General features: G+C 34.1%; 1 protein-coding gene across 2 annotated transcripts in view; it reads left to right on the forward strand.

Moving 5' to 3' along the window:
* Window positions 1–18,887, forward strand: part of LOC136269792 (uncharacterized) — an 88,115-nt gene that overhangs the window by 56,102 nt on the left and 13,126 nt on the right. For both annotated transcript variants that reach the window (XM_066064990.1, XM_066064991.1), the window contains exon 3: window positions 4,227–4,374. In XM_066064990.1, the coding sequence (XP_065921062.1) occupies window positions 4,227–4,374 (148 nt within the window). The remainder of the gene's footprint in view (window positions 1–4,226; window positions 4,375–18,887) is intronic.

An 18,887-nucleotide genomic window follows, 5' to 3' on the forward strand; every position in this document is an offset into this window, starting at 1 on the left:
TTTGCATATTTACAATACTGTCTCAAAGAGAGTTGGTTTTAATGTTATCAATATATTATTCGGAGAGGCTCCTCACTCAAAGTCAAATTTAGTCTTTAATTTTCTAATTTTATTCACCAAACAGTATTTTTTTCAATGTCTTTATGATAAAAAAGCAAAACATTGCTGGGCGTATGTGTCATTTACATTTTAGATATGAAATTGAAAGTTGTCTAGCAATAAGAAATTCTTCTTTTTACAAGCATATTATAATATGGTCTGAATGAAAAAATCTTTTCTGTAATATAAAATATATACAAGATCTAGAGCAGAAGTCATGTAGTTTTTTTTAGGTCACCTGAGTCACTCAGGTGACCTATTGCAATTGGTCTTCGTCCGTCGTCGTGCGTTGTGCGTCGTGCGTTGTGCGTCGTGCGTTAACAATTTTACAATTTTAACTTCTTCTTGAAAACTACCAGGTCAATCGGTACCATTTTTGGTGTGAAGCATCTCTATGGTAAGAAGAATCTAAATTGTGAAATTCATGGCTCTACCACCCCTGGGGTGCCACGGGCGGGGCCAAATATGCAAAAAAAAGCCAAATTTTCAAAAATCTTCTTCTCTACTCCCACGCATGTGAGGAAAAAACTGGTTGCATGATTATGATGTCCATGAAGCCCTCTACCTTAATTGTGAAATTCATGACCCCTAGGTCAAGGGTTCAGGCTCTAGGGTGGGGCCAATATGGCCAAATAGTAAAAATGTATTAAATCTTAGAAAATCTTCTTCTCTACTATCATATATATTTGTTAAAAACTAAATGCATGGTTATAATGTCCATGAATCCCTCAACCTAAATTGTGGAATTCATGACCCCTTGGTCAGGGGTTCAGGCTCTAGGGTGGGGCCAATATGGTCATATAGTAAAAATGTATTAAATCTTAGAAAATCTTCTTCTCTACTCCCATATATACCGGTATTTGTTAAAAACTAAATGCATGATTATGATGTCCATGAGGGCCCCTCTATCAAAATTTTGAAATTCATGACCCCTGGGTCAGGGGTTCAGGCTTTAGGGTGGTGCCAATAGGACCAAACAGTAAAAATGTTTTAAATCTTAGAAAATCATCTTCTCTACTCCCATATATATTTTTTGAAAACTAAATGCATGGTTATGATGTCCATGAAGCCCTTTACTTAAATTGTGAAATTCATGACCCCTCGGTCAGGGGTTCAGGCTCTAGGGTGGGGCCAATATGGCCAAATAGTGAAAATGTTTTAAATCTTAGAAAATCATCTTCTCTACTCCCATATATATTTGTTAAAAACTAAATGCATGGTTATGATGTCCATGAGGCCCTCTACCTAAATTGTGAAATTCATGACCCCTGGGTCAGGTGTTCAGGCTCTAGGGTGGGGCCAATATGGCCAAATAGTGAAAATGTTTTAAATCTTAAAAAATCTTCTTCTCTACTCCCACACATGTGGGGAAAAAACTGAATACATGGTTATGATATCCCCAATCTCCTTTACCTAAATTGTGAAATTTATGGCCCCTGGGTCAGGGGTTCATGACATGAGGAGGGGGGGGGGGCAATATAGTGTTAATGCATATAATGTTTAAAAATCTTCTTCTCTATTCTCACACATCGGTATAAAAAAAAACACTGACTAATAATTATGTTTACCGGGAAGTCCTCTACTAAAATTTTAATTTTCATGTCCCCTCAAAGATGGGTTTTGACTCTGGGGCAGGGCCAAAATGGGTGTATAGATGTTAATGCATATAATGTTAAAAAATTATCTTCTTTACTCCCACACACCTGAAAGGAAAACTGAATTCAAGATTTTGTAGACCAGATCTTTTAGTTTAGTTTAGTTTCACAGTTCTTTTTGAAATGTGGTCGTCATTACAAATTTATGATTTTTCTACTCCAGTATGAAACCTAATTAATTAGATGCATAGACTCCATGACAAGTTTGTGTATGGGATATATGCTACTCAGGTGACCGTTAAGGCCAATTGGCCTCTTGTTCTGATAAATAATAATAATAAACATTTGATTTCAACTCCAAACAATTTAACATTAACTGTAGGGCTCTGACCAAGAATATGATTGATACAAGTGGAGTTCTCTTTATTTCCTACTGATGTCGGGCTTTGTTTATCAGAAGGATCTATTTTCCCGATTGTTGGTAATTTGCCCAAGAGAGATTTCGTGAACACTTTCTTTGGATATGATTTTCGCTTTTACATGTATAGCAACGGCGGCGGTTTAACTGTGGATTTTGTAATCGGTATTGTTTTTGGGTTTGGGAAAATTCTGCCGTTCAAATAATTTGGTAATATTGTCGATGTTTTGTATCTGCCGTTGTATGACCTCTAAGTATTGTCAATTCCGTGAGTAGATTTCTCTGACTTCTGTGATGATTCCGCAGCCTGTTTTTCTGTAGTATGTCTGTCTGTTAAGGACTAAGTCGTTTTAATTTTCTACGTAATGAAATATCATTCACATTTTGCGTAAATTGTTCACACACGGTCAAATTGGGGTTCGGAATAATATCTGTGTTTTTGTTGTAATTTTCTTGATGAGGTTCATCAGAACGTAACTGTATTCACGTAAAGATTCCCCCTCTATCTGTTTTCGGTCAAAGAAATTGTTCACCAACTCAATCCACCTGCGCACAAGAACTAGCGTAACTAAATTCATAAGTAGATATTGTAGATTTGAAACTATATGCATTTGAAAGTAACGAATAAATGATTGATTAATTTTAAATCTACCCACATTATCATTAAATTTTATTTTCTTTTTTCTTTCTATAGCACGATACATGTACTTTATCTGCGTTTATTTACAATTAGGGACCTCTTAGCAACTATAGAAAGTCTCGCGTGATGCGATTTCAAAGGTCGTTTTATGCATCAATTTTCTTTTATTCTATGGAAAACATTAGCACATTTTCCTTTTAAAATATAAGAAATATGTTATTTTACTTCATTTTCGTATAGCATCTTAAATAAGATGATAAAATATGCCGTGTCCACAATGACGTTAAAATCGAGTATTTATTTTCAAATTTTCAAAATTTGCGTTATCCTCCCACAATAACGACTGCATCGCGTAAAACATCCGTACCAACGAGATACATTAATATAAGAACTTGCTTGTTAATGGTTTTGAAATAATAAGTTCAAGAGACAAAAAAATCATGTAAAAACATTGCTTCTGTTTATAGCAAATGAATGTATTCTTCTTGTTGATACGGATCTGTTTCATAAATGATTAATAATTATTATATTCAAAATTGAATGAGATATAAGGAAAACTAAAAACTGATTTTAATTTCATTGTGCACACGGCGTATGTGAGAATTTCATTATCGTAATTATGATCCTATACGGGAATGAAGTAAAATGACACAAACCTCATTGTTTAAAGGATATTGTGTTAATGTTTTCAATAGAATAAAAGAAAATTGATCATTAAAGGACCTTTGAAATCGCGTCAGTCGAGATTTTCGATAGCTGCTCATAAGTCCCTGGTTGTAAATAAACGCATATAATGTATCCTATTATAGAAAGTAATCTGAAAATGAAAATAAAATTTAATGATAATAAAGTAGAAAAAGCGTCTATAACTAATATTGCTCGGACAACTGTGAGACTTTTTTTCAATTACTATACAAGTTGAAAACTGGAACCTAAGAGTTTAGTGTGTATGACCTAAAAACAAGAAGTAGAAAGGAAATCAATCTGCTTTTTGTAAAGACAGCCAATACCAGCCCGATACGTCAACTCTTCTGCTATATATACAAGTGATCCTTTTTTACATGTCTGGTCGACCGGAGGCTTATCACTTGTGTCTGGAAACTTATAATGATTTAGAATATAACCTCTTTCTCCCGTCCCCACCTCAAACCCTTTCTCTTTCCCCATCTCTCTATCTCTCTTAATTTGCATTTTCGTTACCTCCTTTAGAATCGCCTCAGTGGTTGTAATCATAAAACAGACAATATATCATTGTGATACATGTATCCAAATTATTTATCATAATATCATAGTTTTAATAACTATTAACATGCACACTTATACTCAGTCTAAACATATAATCATGTACAGTCATACGATACATGTACGATGTAAGACTTTTTCTCTAGTTGTTTCATGTATACAATTCTGTTTATGTTGTAAGCAACTATTCTGTTTTCAAAAACTGTGATTCTTGTGTGATTTCTTTAAATAGGTATCTAAATTTGACGCCACTGAAGTTCAACGGAAATTAGAGGGAGAGCTATTTGAGAAGTGGCACGAAAAATGTGAGACGATAAAGGTTCTAGATATTCCTGACGAAAACCTTGATGATTTTCTGGACCACATGAAATTTGTTAATGGTAATAAAGCATAACATTCTTGCCTTCCATCACATAATAAATAACGATACCATAATTCTGATTACAATGCTTGAACAATTAATTGCTACATGGGAACTTAAATGACGAACAAAAAAATCATAGAATCACTGTAAAGCTTCGTACACTTAGCCCTTGCAGTACTCGCTGCAAAGCCTTGTAGTCATTAAATACTGCTTTAAACTTCCGATAATACAGTAAATAATATTACTAAAGTAAGGGCAAAATATTTAACTTACAAGCATTGTTTTTATTGATATTGTCGAACTCTCACTTACAATCATTGTTATGATTGGTATCTGCGAACTGTATCAATAAAATTAATTGAAATTTTAAGCAAATATCCTATTTATTCATGTAGCTAATAACCAAAAAGAATGCAGTAAGGACTGGTTATATTTGTACCTTAAGCAACCGACTTTGTGTTTAAAAAAAACTATGAAAATTATGCAAATTATTTACTTTAAAGAAATCCGTTAAGCTTGGGAAGAAGTTGAGATAAAGGTTCCATTATATTATCAAAACGACTTTGGTGTGGTTTCAAGCTGACCTGAGCTGAAAGCTCAAGTGCGTAATTCTGATCACATTTTTGTCCGTCGTCCGTCTGTCCGTCCGTCTGTAAACTTTTTACATTTTGAGCTTCTTCTCTAAAACTGCTCGGCCAATTTCAACCAAATTTGGTACAAAGCATCTTTATGGGAAGACAAAAATAAATTGCAGAAATGAAAGACCGACCTTTAATCAAAGCTGAGAAAACCTCGAATTTGTAGAAAAAGGGGGTGCATTTTAAAAAATCTTCTCAAGAACTACTGAGTCAAATTCAGCATAATTTAGCATAAATAATCCTTATGGGAAGGAAAATATAAATTGCAAAAATTAAGGGCTAATTCTGTTTCAAATTTGAGTAATTTACATAATAATAATAAGACAGAGAGAATGGGGGTCAATCAGTTTAACTTCGGGCTCGATATTTCATATATCGAAAACCAGTTTAGAGGACCAGTCTATGTTAGAAGCAGCCATCTTGAACAGAGATGAATTTGCTTGTTGTTCACCAGTTTACGTGCGAAGGGAATATTTGAAACATCCAAAATATATGTGTGCCGTTAATGTGAAGTAATTTGAGGTTAAATATTTCAATGCGTTGACATTTTCATTTGTGACGGTGGTTTTAACTTTTTTTTATTTTCGTTTAGCATGTTTAGTTTCTTTTTATTTTAACCAAGAGGAACCATCGTCTTTATTTTAGAATTTAAAACATTTACGTGTAACGTTAGACCGGTAAATCAGACAGCTGATTGTTGACATGTACCTGCGCAAAATCTGATCACTAACAACATATTATAAAAAAAACTATTCATTCTGTTGGTACGTGTAATTCGGTACGATCTCTACGTAATGGTTGATTAATGCAACATGTTTTATTACGATGCTCAGCAAGTTCAATTTAAACGGAGATTATTCTCGCTGCTAGAAATATATAGGTATATAAATATGATGAAAAATAAATTGTGTTTTTTTCCTTTTTGTGCATTTTTCTCTTGTTTTAATTGTTTACAAATTTCTATTTACTAACATGAGAGTCAAGCTTCCAGTTATAAGCAAGATGCAGAGCTTTGCGCACAATGCTACTGTATGTTTGTACACAAAGCCGAGGTCATGCTTTAGTTTGTTTATATTTTAAATGCTTCTATGTTGAATAGGAAATACCAAGTTTAAAAATCTTAAGTTGAATGTAATAAACTCATGTGAACAAAAAACATGACTCAAACCAAGCTATGTATCTTGCTTAGAATTCTACGATTGACGCTGGAATTTTGGTTGTTCAATAGAAATGTCTTGCTTAAAGGATGATATGATGTAACTACTCTCTGGTGCCTCTTCTTACACGATGAATTGCATAAAACATACACAATTTTTGTTATTGTATTTAAAACACGAGTAAATAAAAACTTTTAAACAGTTTTCATAGTCCTGACACATTTTTATTATGAGGATAAAAGCATTATCGTTGTTCTTAAAAAACATTTGCAATGGTAAATCATCTTTGTTTGTAGAGGTTTGTTGATTTTTAATAAAGATAAAAATAATGGGTGGGCCTTGGTACAATAGTGCGATATGTGTTACATTTAAAAGTTTACATTTAAAAGTCGCTAATACATGCTATTCTTTGTCGACATATCAACTATTTTCGCCCACGGTCGCCTCTTTTTGCACGTTTATGTCCAGTCGCACATTCCAGCGATCTCAGATGAAAACCAGTTTTAACGAATCTTTCTGCACAGTGAATAATATCACAAAGTATCGCATGTATTTTCCTTTCGTTTTCAATTCAGCCGGTTCAGATTTTAACTCCCTATTTGTGGTTAATCCATTAAATTCAGCTCAATAGCTCTGAATCAGCTGAAGGCGCATCCATTTTTATATGTTTTGTATTCATAGGCGCCGCTTCATTTACATTTATTACATTTTTTATCAATGACACTTCACATTTAATGATTGAAAATGTTTTATTAAATGATAAGAAATTAAAATAATAATTTTTCCATTGATCGACGTATTAAAGAAAAAATTGACCAGAAAACTTTTTCATGAAGTTTTCCGGTCAAATTTTTCTTTAATACGTCGATCAATCGAAATTTTTTTATCTTCATTTCTTAAATAACTGACGTCACAACGAGAAAACACACTAAACATGAACCCAATGCAAAATAGAAAATAAATTTTGTTGTGATGATTTTTCGGGATTTATTCCCCTTAATTAAATTATTTTGTTTATTTAATACCATGTCATTAATTATGGGTGGCATTGTCGAGTAATGTGGGAACTTTGGGTATGTGAGCTTCCTCACTTAAACTTTTCTTTGGATATATCATAAACTTGTAATCAAACATCAAATATATTTTGTATATAGCAGAAACTACGACGATATTACACTGTACCCGCATGGCGAAAAACGGAATGCACAATAAAATATTTTTAAAAAAATTGCAATTGAATTACTAAAAAGGTGGATGTAGAATGACAAATGTTAAATATTCATTACAAGTAATAGCTTTCCAAAAAGCTTGCCTGACTAAACAAAATTATTCAATGGAAGCATGCATGTATCAATTTGGCTATCTTATCAGAAATGAATTTTAATTTTCGCTGCTGACGTAAACGTAACGTGCAATTTTAAGACGAAATTTCAGCCTTTTCTTCGATCTAGAACATGAACATATATTATATCATTTGAAATCCAAATAATTTATTATAATTCAATTTTTTTTAGGAACGTACACATAACATATCAAAAGGGGAAGGGGAATCCGTGATATTTCCATTTATTATATAAAGTTAAGAAAAGTGCCTGCAGCAAAAAAAGTGGGGAGGGGGAAGCAGCCCCCCCCCCCCCCCTCACCCCGATGCTTCGTGCCTGTGATGTAAATACACGGTGTGCTCTGGGGTATTCGCATGATCCCAACAGACTCGTCCACAAATCGGCGCGCGAAAGCTATGAGTGAGACATTATGGCGCGAAGTCCTGCTTTACCATTCATGCAACGGCTGAGATATCTTGATCCAATTGATTGAATGAACTCATCCATTGGCAGAGATGCATGTGGAGGGGGTCAAATGAATTTTTTGACATTTGTTTTGTACCAGCTGCATACATGTTTATTATAATTTGGATCGGGTGTTTTGGAAGTAATCTATCGAATTAACAAACACACTTGATTAGTAATTGTTAAATGTAGTAATGTACATTTAGTAAGACACGCGAGTTATGGTGACCCCTTTTGAAGATAATGAAATCGCCCAACTGAACGAAAATCGGGTCACATCCCACTTTGGCGATTTAGTTCCTCCAGTAAACATTCCAGCTGTACAAGTAATAGCTTTCCAAAAAGCTTGCCTGACTAAACAAAATTATTCAATGGAAGCATGCATGTATCAATTAGGCTATCTTATCAATAATGAATTTTAATTTTCGCTCCTGATCATAAATTTATAAACGGAACGTGCAAATTTAAGACGAAATGTCAGTCTTTTTTTTTTTATCTAGAACATGTACATATATACTAGTATCACTTGAAATTCAATTTTTTTAATAATTCAATATTTTAAAGGAATGTACACTTATCATATAAGTGCATGTAAGCTTGAAAGCTGGAGATTAATGACTTGTCCACTAATCGGCGCTCAGAAACTATGAAAGAGACACTATATGGCGCGAAGTCCTGCTTTACCATTCACGCAACGGCAATCGTAACTACTCGGCCATTTCCGCTGGCCAAAAATTATTTTTCGCCAGCGGAAATGGCCGAGTAGTTACGATTGCACGATTGGCTGAGATGTTTGAATGAACTCATCCATTGGCAGAGATCGGGGAGGGGGTCAGATGAATTTTTTGAAATTTTTTTGTAACAGCTACATATATGTATATTATTCTTTGGATCGGATGTTTTGGAAGAAATAAATCAAATTAACAAACACACTTGATTCGTAGTTGTTAAATGTAGTAATGTACATTTATAGTGAGACACACGAGTTATTACCCCTTTTCAAGATTAATGAAATCGCCCAACTGAACGATCATGGTGCCGTTCCAGTATGTTTAAATATTTAATTGTATACATGATTTTTAGACTATCAATTCTATTACAAACAATATTACCAATTACCGGTGACATATACTGCATGTGGCAATTGCAAATAAAGTATACATACATGTACATACAATTGTATGATGTACCAGGCCGGGTACGTGACATATTTACCCTTATACATATATTTGAATAATTAACCCCTATTTTTGATCACCGGTAAAATGATTAATTAGCCTCAAGATTTTACTCTTGCATAAATGTATCTTTGATTTGTAGACGTAACATTTTTAAAACCTAGAGTTAGGAAATAATACTTTGAAAATGAATTATAAATGTATAAAAACGTTTATCATTCTAAGATTTCAACGCCTTTAGAAACCGTGACGTGCACCTGGGCACACGACACACCTGTTGTGTATATTTTGTATATTCTGTGTTAGTTCCAGGGGTTTTCTTATGTTGGACAAACAATAGACTCTAATTAGATGTACACAAACGTGCACCTGGGCACACGACACACCTATTGTGTATATCTTGTATATTCTGTTAGTTCCAGGGGTTTTCTTTAAGTTGGACAAACAATAGACTCTAATTAGATATACACAAACGAACAAAACTATGTCTAGACAAACAAAGCAGTAATATCCTGTCCGATATATCAAAGGCAGTTGAGAGTCTTTTCATATTTAACATGTATCTAGCAGATCTAGAATTAGACCTAGAAATAATTAAAATTGAAAAAAATACATACCTATTACCGATTATTGAATTAAATCATGCATTTTTAGTTCATTATTTTTATTTTGTTTAATAACCGGATGAGAGAGAGAGAGATAGAGAGAGAGAGAGAGAGAGAGATTTAACCGATTAATTTATAATAGGAAACAAACATACTTTAATATAATTTCATGCACAGATTTAGATACAGAGACTGCGCTCACCCCTTCAATAATTTTGAAACCAAAAAAAAAAATCATAAAGAATTTTATAAAGGCAATCTGTGTCCATCAGAGCGGTGTTGATGATAGCGATCGTGTTTAATGGAGCGACAATTAAAACCGCCTGGAACACCCCTCCTCCTTCCTTGGAAATTATATCTGATTCATCACTTGAATCACCCCCTCCCATCCCTATAAGAGAGCTTTTGCATTTTGATATATGTTTTTATTGTTCAGCTTGATCAAACTTGACTTAAAGGGAACTTAAAGATGGTGTAAAGACAACTTAAAGGGAGCGTACATGCCACTACGATGCTTAAAGGTGGCTTAAAGGTGACTTAAAGAAGTTTGGACATTAAGGACCTATAAGCTCAGCTTAAAGGTGGCTTAAAGATTGTATATCCTTTAAGCCACCTTTAAGGACTTGCTTAAAGATTGTTTTTCGTCCTGTGTATGAGAGCCGGTGTAATGAAGAATAATGACCCCCGTAGAATAATGACCGGGGGTCATTTTTCTACGTAGAATAATGACCCCCCTAGCTGAAGAATAATTGGATTTTTCTGAAGAAAAAAGACCCAGGGGTTATTTTTCTTCATGTTTAACATGAAGAAAAATGACCCCCATAAAAAAATGACCCCCCCCCCCCGTAAACATGAATAGAAATTGGTTACCCCGTATCCAAGATATGACTTTGAAATTACTTAATTTTTCACTCTGTTCAACTGATTTTGAAGTTATAAACACCGAACTTGTAAATAAATCGCTGTATATAGTTTTTCATATCCGTAGCAAGTACACGCAAAACACTCTGACATTGCCACAAATTGATTGTTAACAGTTAGTAATACGTTACTTCTCTCGTCGACATACGACGGGAAATGACACAAATAAAGAAAAATTCATACACAATGAGGATATTGTGTGATAATTAACGAACAATAATCATGAAAGAATAATTGTTGTAATGATATAAGCAATATTCATTGGTGAATGAATTGTCAGTCGAAAAATGATACATGTATATATCTTTATGGAGAAAGACTAAGGGGGCAGGTAACGTCGGAATATGAATACCTCTCATTTACATTTCTTGGGGAAAGTGATTTTTAAAAAATCATTCTGCGTTAGTTTTGTTTTCTTCTACGTAATACATGAACATCAATATTCTAAACATTTGTTGAAATGTTGTTTTGTGATCATGAATGTACTTTATTCTTTTAGAGCACATTTGTGAAGAGTTCCTGACTATAGTAAATCTTAATAGATACTAAACACTGATCGATTATAATAAGAAAAGATTGTTTCTAAAAGCGTTGCTAAGAGGTTAGGGCCCATGTTAGGGGTTTATATCCCCCTTGATTTTGATCACACGATCTTTATTGTATCCAAAGTTACCAATGCTCATACAAACTATTGAAGCATTAATCATCTTGATATTAACTAAACTTATTAAAGTATTCCGAGGATAAAGTAAAATATATTTTCTGTACGAGTACTCTCAGTACTTTGACGATTTTCTTTATTGGCCGTTAACCTCTACTGGCGTAATGGCTGCTGTCAGTGCCAACTAACTTCAGCTTGGCTATAATGCCTAACAGTGGAGTAAACTTTTCATAATTTTGGTTTCATCATTAATTCTGGGTGATGAACTTGTATACCCAGCAGTTTGTATTGTGGAAATCCTCAATGCAAGTATAATTCATGAACAATATGAAGAATATAGAAGATGTGACGGCGAAGCGCGATGATACAAAGACGAAAGTGCTAAGTTGCCAAAGCGAAGAAGTGATACTACTATCGCTTCTTCGCCTTTGCAACTTCGCACTCTCGCCTTCGAATCTTCGCGCTTTCGCTATTTTAGCTCACCGAGACGAAGTCAATGGGAGCATATGCTATACCCCCGGTGTCGGCGTCCGAAGCTGGTTAAAGTTTTAGTTGCAGCTCCTGTATCTAAGCTATTACTTGTCCTCTCTTCACCAAAATTACATGGATAATGCATCTGGACCTACTGAATCTGGTTCCTAACTTTCAGATGCTGGAGGAGGTCAAGGTTTTTGGAGCAGGTTAAAGTTTTTGTTGCAGGTGCCCTTTAATAGCGATATCTAAGTTACTGCTGGTCCATACTTCACCAAACTTGCATGGATGGTGTGTCTTATGATACTGATGCACCAGACAGGCTTGGGTGCTGAATCTGAGCTATAGGTTTTTGGATCCTGGAGGAGGTTAAGGTTTTTGGAGCTGGTTAAAGTTTTTGTTGCAGGTGCCCTTTAATGATTATATCTTAGTTACTACTGGTCTTAAATTCATTAAACGTGTATGGATGGTGCGTCTTATGATACTGATGCACCTGACAGACCTAAATGCTGAATCTGAGCCACAGGTTTCGGATGCTGGAGGAGGGTAAGATTTTAAGAGCTGGTTAAAGTTTTTGAAACAGGTGCCCTCTGATGATGATATCTTAGTTATTACTTGTCCTAGCTTCACCAGACTTCCATGGCTGGTGCGTCTTATGATACTGATGCACCTGACAGTCTTGAATGCTGAGTTTGAGCCATAGGTTTCGGATGCTGGATAATGTTAAGTTTTTTGGAACAGGTAACATGTTTAATAGATAATAGTAATATTTCAAACTTGCATAGCTGATTAAACTGTAATATAAATGAATCACTGATGTAACTTCAGATGCAGAGCTTGATCTCCAATATTAAGGATGCTCAAAATATATATCTTTAGAGTAAGTTACTTCATGTCCTAACTTCACCTAACCTGAATGGATGGTGTGTCTTATGATACAGATGCACCTGACAGGCATGGATGCTGAATCTGAGCCATAGGTTGGAGATGCTGGAGGAGGTAAAAGTTTTAATTGCTGGTGCCCTCTGATGATGATATCTTAGTTGTTACTGGTCCTAACTTCACCAATCTTGCATGGATGGTGCGTCTTATGATACTGATTCACCTGACAGGCTTGAATGCTGAATCAGAGCCATAGGGTTATGATACTTGATGAGGTTTAGTTTTTTGGAACAGGTCACATGTTCAATAGATGATAGCTTACATAGTTGATTTAACTATATTATAAATGAAACGCAGAAGTTGCTTAAGAGCCTGATCTCCATTATCAAGGATGCTAGAGAAATCTCCTACCTCACTCAAACCTGCTTGATAGAAAGATGTGGTTGTTGTTAAATGATATAACATGATTCCAATGATATAGTATTGTATGATTTGAAACACTATTTTTTTTAATAGGATACAATATAATACCATATGTTATATTGTTAAACGTTATATGATACGATAAAATATTGTATCAATTGTTTTGATATTTTATGATATAATATTGTATCATGATATTGTTATGTATAGTATTGATTATTATGATACAATATTGTATAATATTATATTGTATTATTTATTAATTATTTAATCACATGATACTATTACATATGATATTGCAATATATAATATTGCATCCTATGATATTATATTGTATATTCTATGATATTGTATCATACAGTATTGTATAATATGATATTGATTTCTGTAATATAGAATTATATAACATGAAATTGTATATATGATATTGAAATATTATAAAATATCGTATCATACGATATTGTATAATATGATATTGGTTTATATGATATAGTATCTTGTTATACTTTCATGTTAAATACTGAAATCTGATTGGTTAAGACGCAGTTAATAATATTTACTATTACCCTCAGCGTTAGCAACGCACTTGGCAACGGGTAACGTTAAAAAATGTTACATGCGCGAAAATTATGCGCGTACGGTTCGCTGTAGAATTCACGTTATTCCTATATAAAAGCAGTAAAATTTTCTTAAAAATTTTAAAAAAGACATTCAGTATAACAAAATAAATAGTGCCTGTTTGGGAGGATAACAGTTGAAATTGACACCCCTCGAAAACCATTGTCAACCTCCGCTTCGCGTCGGTTGACAATGGTTTTCTCGGGGTGTCAATTTCAACTGTTACCCTCCCAAACAGGCACTATTTATATAATATCACATGAAATTGTATTTTATGATATTTAAACATATAGTATTGGATTATTTAATACAATGTGTATAATATGATTGTATTATATAATATTTTACTTTATCCCATGATATTGTATCATTTATATGATACAATGTTGTATCAAATTATATTGTAATATGTTTAACGGTGCGACCGTTGGGGCGAGCGCAGCATGTGATCAAACAAAAAATTATGATAAATTCCATAAATAAAAAAAAACAACGTAAATAAATTTGATTGCAAAATAAAACAAACAATAAATTTACATTATTCATAGTTTATAAGATTTTTTATTTATTTATTTATTTATTTATTTAAAAGTAGAACAATAATTCAATCTCAGATACAATGTTGTTGAAAAATAAAGATTTTAATATAAATTTTCATTGCACTCTATCTCCTCTTTTAAAGTGATTGTAACGTATGTCAGTTCATCCCATTTTTTTGCAGTGTGCATTTTTTCTTAAACTTACATACAAAAATTGACTAATCATAGAGCGCCCCCCCCCCCCCCCTCTCCATAGAAAATCGACTTATCACGGAGTTGCCCCCTCCACTTTAAAAAAAAATTAATATTTAATTTTTTTTTTAATTTTCGCTTTAAAAAAAATTGCTTATCATATAAGACAAAGAAAATGGAGCCCCCCCCCCCCACCTTGGGATTGGGAGCATGTGATAAATGGAAGTGAAAGTAAAGAAACCATTGAAATGCTAAAGAGCTGAAGGATTAGAATTTTCATGATTTTGAGAATTATCCTTTTTTTTTTTTTGCTTGTAAAGATTTTTTGGATGAGGCTGCCATCCAGCCATCCATCCCCCTTAAACAAGAGGCCCATGGGCCACATCGCTCACCTGAAGAACAATAGGTATGATAAAATCAGCTTAATGGAGTCATAATACAAACAATCTGGACAATGTACAATAATACATGTAGATCCTGTATAAATAAAATCCACTTTTCCCCCTGGATATTCTTATGTTTATAATCATTAGTCCCTTTTCTAACAGGATGATTTTATAGTCATATCATATGTTGAGTATTGCAGTTCTCAAAAAGATCCTTAACAATTGTTTATATATGGGATATAAAGCTACATCAAACTCTGAACCTTCTTGTGAGGCCGAAGAATTGTCCTGGAGCCAAAGTCTTAAGAATTATAAAGAATCATCGGCTGATTAGTTTCTGAGAAGAAGATTTTTAAAGATTTACTCTATATATTCCTATGTAAAACTTCGACCCCCTATTGTTGCCCCACCCTACCCCGAGAGGTCACGATTTTCACAATTTTGAATCTACACTTCGTGAGGATGCTTCCACACAAGTTTCAGCTTTACTGGCTGATTAGTTTCTGAGAAGAAAATTTTTAAAGAATTACTCTATATATTCCTATGTAAAATTTCGACACCCCCCCCCCCGATTGTGGCCCCATCCTACCCCCAGGGGTCATGATTTTCACAACTTTGAATCTACACTACCTGAGGATGCTTCGACACAAGTTTCAGCTTTGCTGGCTGCTTAGTTTCTGAGAAGAAGATTTTTAAAGATTTACTCTATATATTCCTATGTAAAACTTCGACCCCCCCCCCATTGTGGCCCAATCCTACCCTCGGGGGTCATGATTTTCACAACTTTGAATCTACACTACCTAAGGATTCTTACACACAAGTTTCAGCTTTGCTGGCTGATTAGTTTCTGAGAAGAAGATTTTTAAAGATTTACTCTATATATTCCTATGTAAAATTTCGACCCCCCCCCCCATTGTGGCCCCACCCTACCCCCGGGGGTCATGAATTTCACAACTTTGAATCTACACTACCTGAGGATGCTTCAACACAAGTTTCAGCTTTCCTGGCTTTCTGGTTCTTGAGAAGAAGATTTTTGAAAATTTCTCGAAATTTTTTTTTAATTTCTAATTATCTCCCCTTGAAAACGGGTGTGGCCCTTAATTTTTTACAACTTTGAATCCCCTTTGCCTAAGGATGATTTGTGCCAAGTTTGGTTGAAATTGGCCCAGTAGTTCTTGAGAAGATGTTGAAAATGTGAAAAGTTTACGGACAGACGGACAGACGGACGGACGGACAGACGGACGACAGACAAAATGTGATCAGAATAGCTCACTTGAGCTTTCAGGTGAGCTAAAAAACGATGTACGTCCCTGGAAATTAACGTTACCGTAATTATAGTGAATAGAATAAATGTTAGCGTTCATTCAAATGAGTGCAATTTACAACTGTTTCCTATATCTGAAGAAATGTCCTCATTCTTTAGCTTTGCAAGATTTTGAGAGGATTTTCAGCAGATTTACAATAACTTCAATTAGAGTAATTTCCCCTTATTGTGACGTCATAGTTCACGTTGGTTAAGTGTCGTCTGACTCTTTAAAGTAAGCAAAGTATACTGTTTTATTTACTTAAAAAGCATGATGTTCTTAAAATTACACATCTTATATACATGTATATGCTTCTTAAAACTTTTACTTTGATTCTCGCGAGAACGTGAGGTTGGAAACCATTGGTACTATGAATTGTGGGTCAAAATTTACTGACGCCGAAAAAATCTATCAGATCAATGTGTAAACCTTTGTGACGTCACTCGATTATCTTTGATTGAGAGTGTACTGACGTGAACTTTAGAGGTACCATTGACTGTATGTCGTATACATCGTTATTGTTTTTATTGTCTTGCTGGTTCTCGTGAGAGTGTGAAGTGATAAAAATTGCCATGATTACAGGGAACTACTGGGACGATTAAAACAATGCATTACCGGTCCGATTTACTGACGCCAACAAAATCCGTTGAATGAATGTGCAACTAGTCCGAATTTTCTATTCACGCACGCCTTGCCGGTAGAGCTCGCTTCGCGCCGGCGCTGTGCGCCGGCGAGCTGCGCTCGCTATTATATTATACAATATCATATTATGTATCAAATATGAAACAGTATCATACAATACAATATCATATATATAATATTTACATTCACTTTCTATCCCTCTCTTTAATTGCATTGGTTGATTTGAGTGATATTTACGCACAACACAGAAGACCCAATCACCAAATCTGGTGCGTATGAATACATTTAGTATTCCTTCAGTATTTCTCGAAGAACAAGAACTGACTCTTCTCGCGACTTCAAACCGGATGACCTGATATTATACTTACGCTGATAAATATTTCATTGATGTAAATATATTTTGACAGTTAAATGAATTCAATTGATTAATTTCTTAGTTTACCAAGAGTAAATTCATAAATCACAGAAAGAAAAATAAAATTGTGTTATTAGAATTTAAAACGCTGTGCACATTTTTTGTCAGCATATTTCGGCTGTTCCAGTGGTCATTCCGTTACTCGTTGAATAAGACAGAGCTTTTTTTAAAAAAAATCATATTTGCGGGAAAGAAATACACTGCACATGTTTAAAAAACGTAAATATAAGCATTGATTCATTATTTGTTGAAAGATGAGGTCTTATAACTGCAACGATGAGTGCAAACGCATTTTCATAACGCGCCAGCGCGTTATACAATTTGTGTACACACACTGTTGCAGTTATAAGACCTCATCTTTCAAAAAATAATGATTCAATGCTTAATTATACAATATAATATCATATATTTCAATGTTATGATGTATTATTGCAATATGATATTGTTTCATATAATACTATATGGTATTATGTTTTATGATATTCTATAATTTGATCAAATAGAGTTATAATGTATAACACATTACAATGCCATATCATACGTTACAATATCATATCATGATTTTTTACGGTATTTTATGGTATTATATGATATATATTGTAAGTATGATAGGATGCAATTTTAATTTTATATTATTGTATTGATTAACATATGATTATCATACAATTTTTTAACAGATGATATACGATATTGTTTCAAAACATAATCCATGAATATCGAAGATGATAAAGGATGGTTTTCATATAATATGATAAAGGTGGTCTCATAAAGGTGATGCCTCGTCTCGGTGAGCTTTGTAATCTGTGATTACCTATGTTTTATAATTGCGGAGCTCTCCATCGTTTTAAGGGTTCCGAGGCATAATTTAATTTTTTTTTTTTTAAATTAATAAAATTAAATTATCTAGGGGGATAAGGTCCGGACTCCCTCTCCCGTTTTACTGCGTAAAATTAATAATATTGAATTTTCCGGGGGCGGACCCCCTCTCCCCCATTAGATCCATGCATGAGCAAGGAGTGTCACAAAATGAAATTAGAATGTTACTGTGTTTGGTTCACGGTAAACAGACGGCTGGTAAGTGACAGGAGTCTAGAAGTGCATATGTACACATTATGGTGGACATTAAATTTTGTGTGGAGTAGCTGGTAAACATATATGTTACATGTACACATTAAAATATTTATAAACATTCATAGTAAGCTAAGCGCGATGGCCTAGCGCATGCGTACTAATAATAGCATGGATTAATCGGAAAACCTTGGCGAGTACGGTGCCTGTATTAAAATCTATATAATCGACCGAGACTTGCTGAATGCAATCAAAAAAGGCGAAGGTGCGAAGATGCGAAGGCCAGAGTGCAAAGTTGGGAAGGAGCGCACTTTAGGCATCACATCTTCGCGCTTCATCGTCGCATCTTCGCACTTTTGCTCCTTCGCCTTCGCACTATTGCCTTTGCAACTTAGGTCGAAGTGGCCCTATCAGAACACCATAGACATATGTAAATGTAATTGTTAAGATGACAACCATACCCCGATGCTATACGTCAATATCTTGTTATAACGGAAGAATTTTTATTTTCTAAGATATACCCCTTCTTTTACTTTAAATTTATTTGAATATGAATTATAACTTCTGTTATTTTTTTTAAACTGCAGCAGTAAAAATTACAATACATGTAGTGTAAAGACTATTTCAGAAATAATAAAAAAA

Source organism: Magallana gigas, chromosome 7, assembly GCF_963853765.1.
Source record: "Magallana gigas chromosome 7, xbMagGiga1.1, whole genome shotgun sequence".
NCBI lineage: Eukaryota > Metazoa > Mollusca > Bivalvia > Ostreida > Ostreidae > Magallana > Magallana gigas.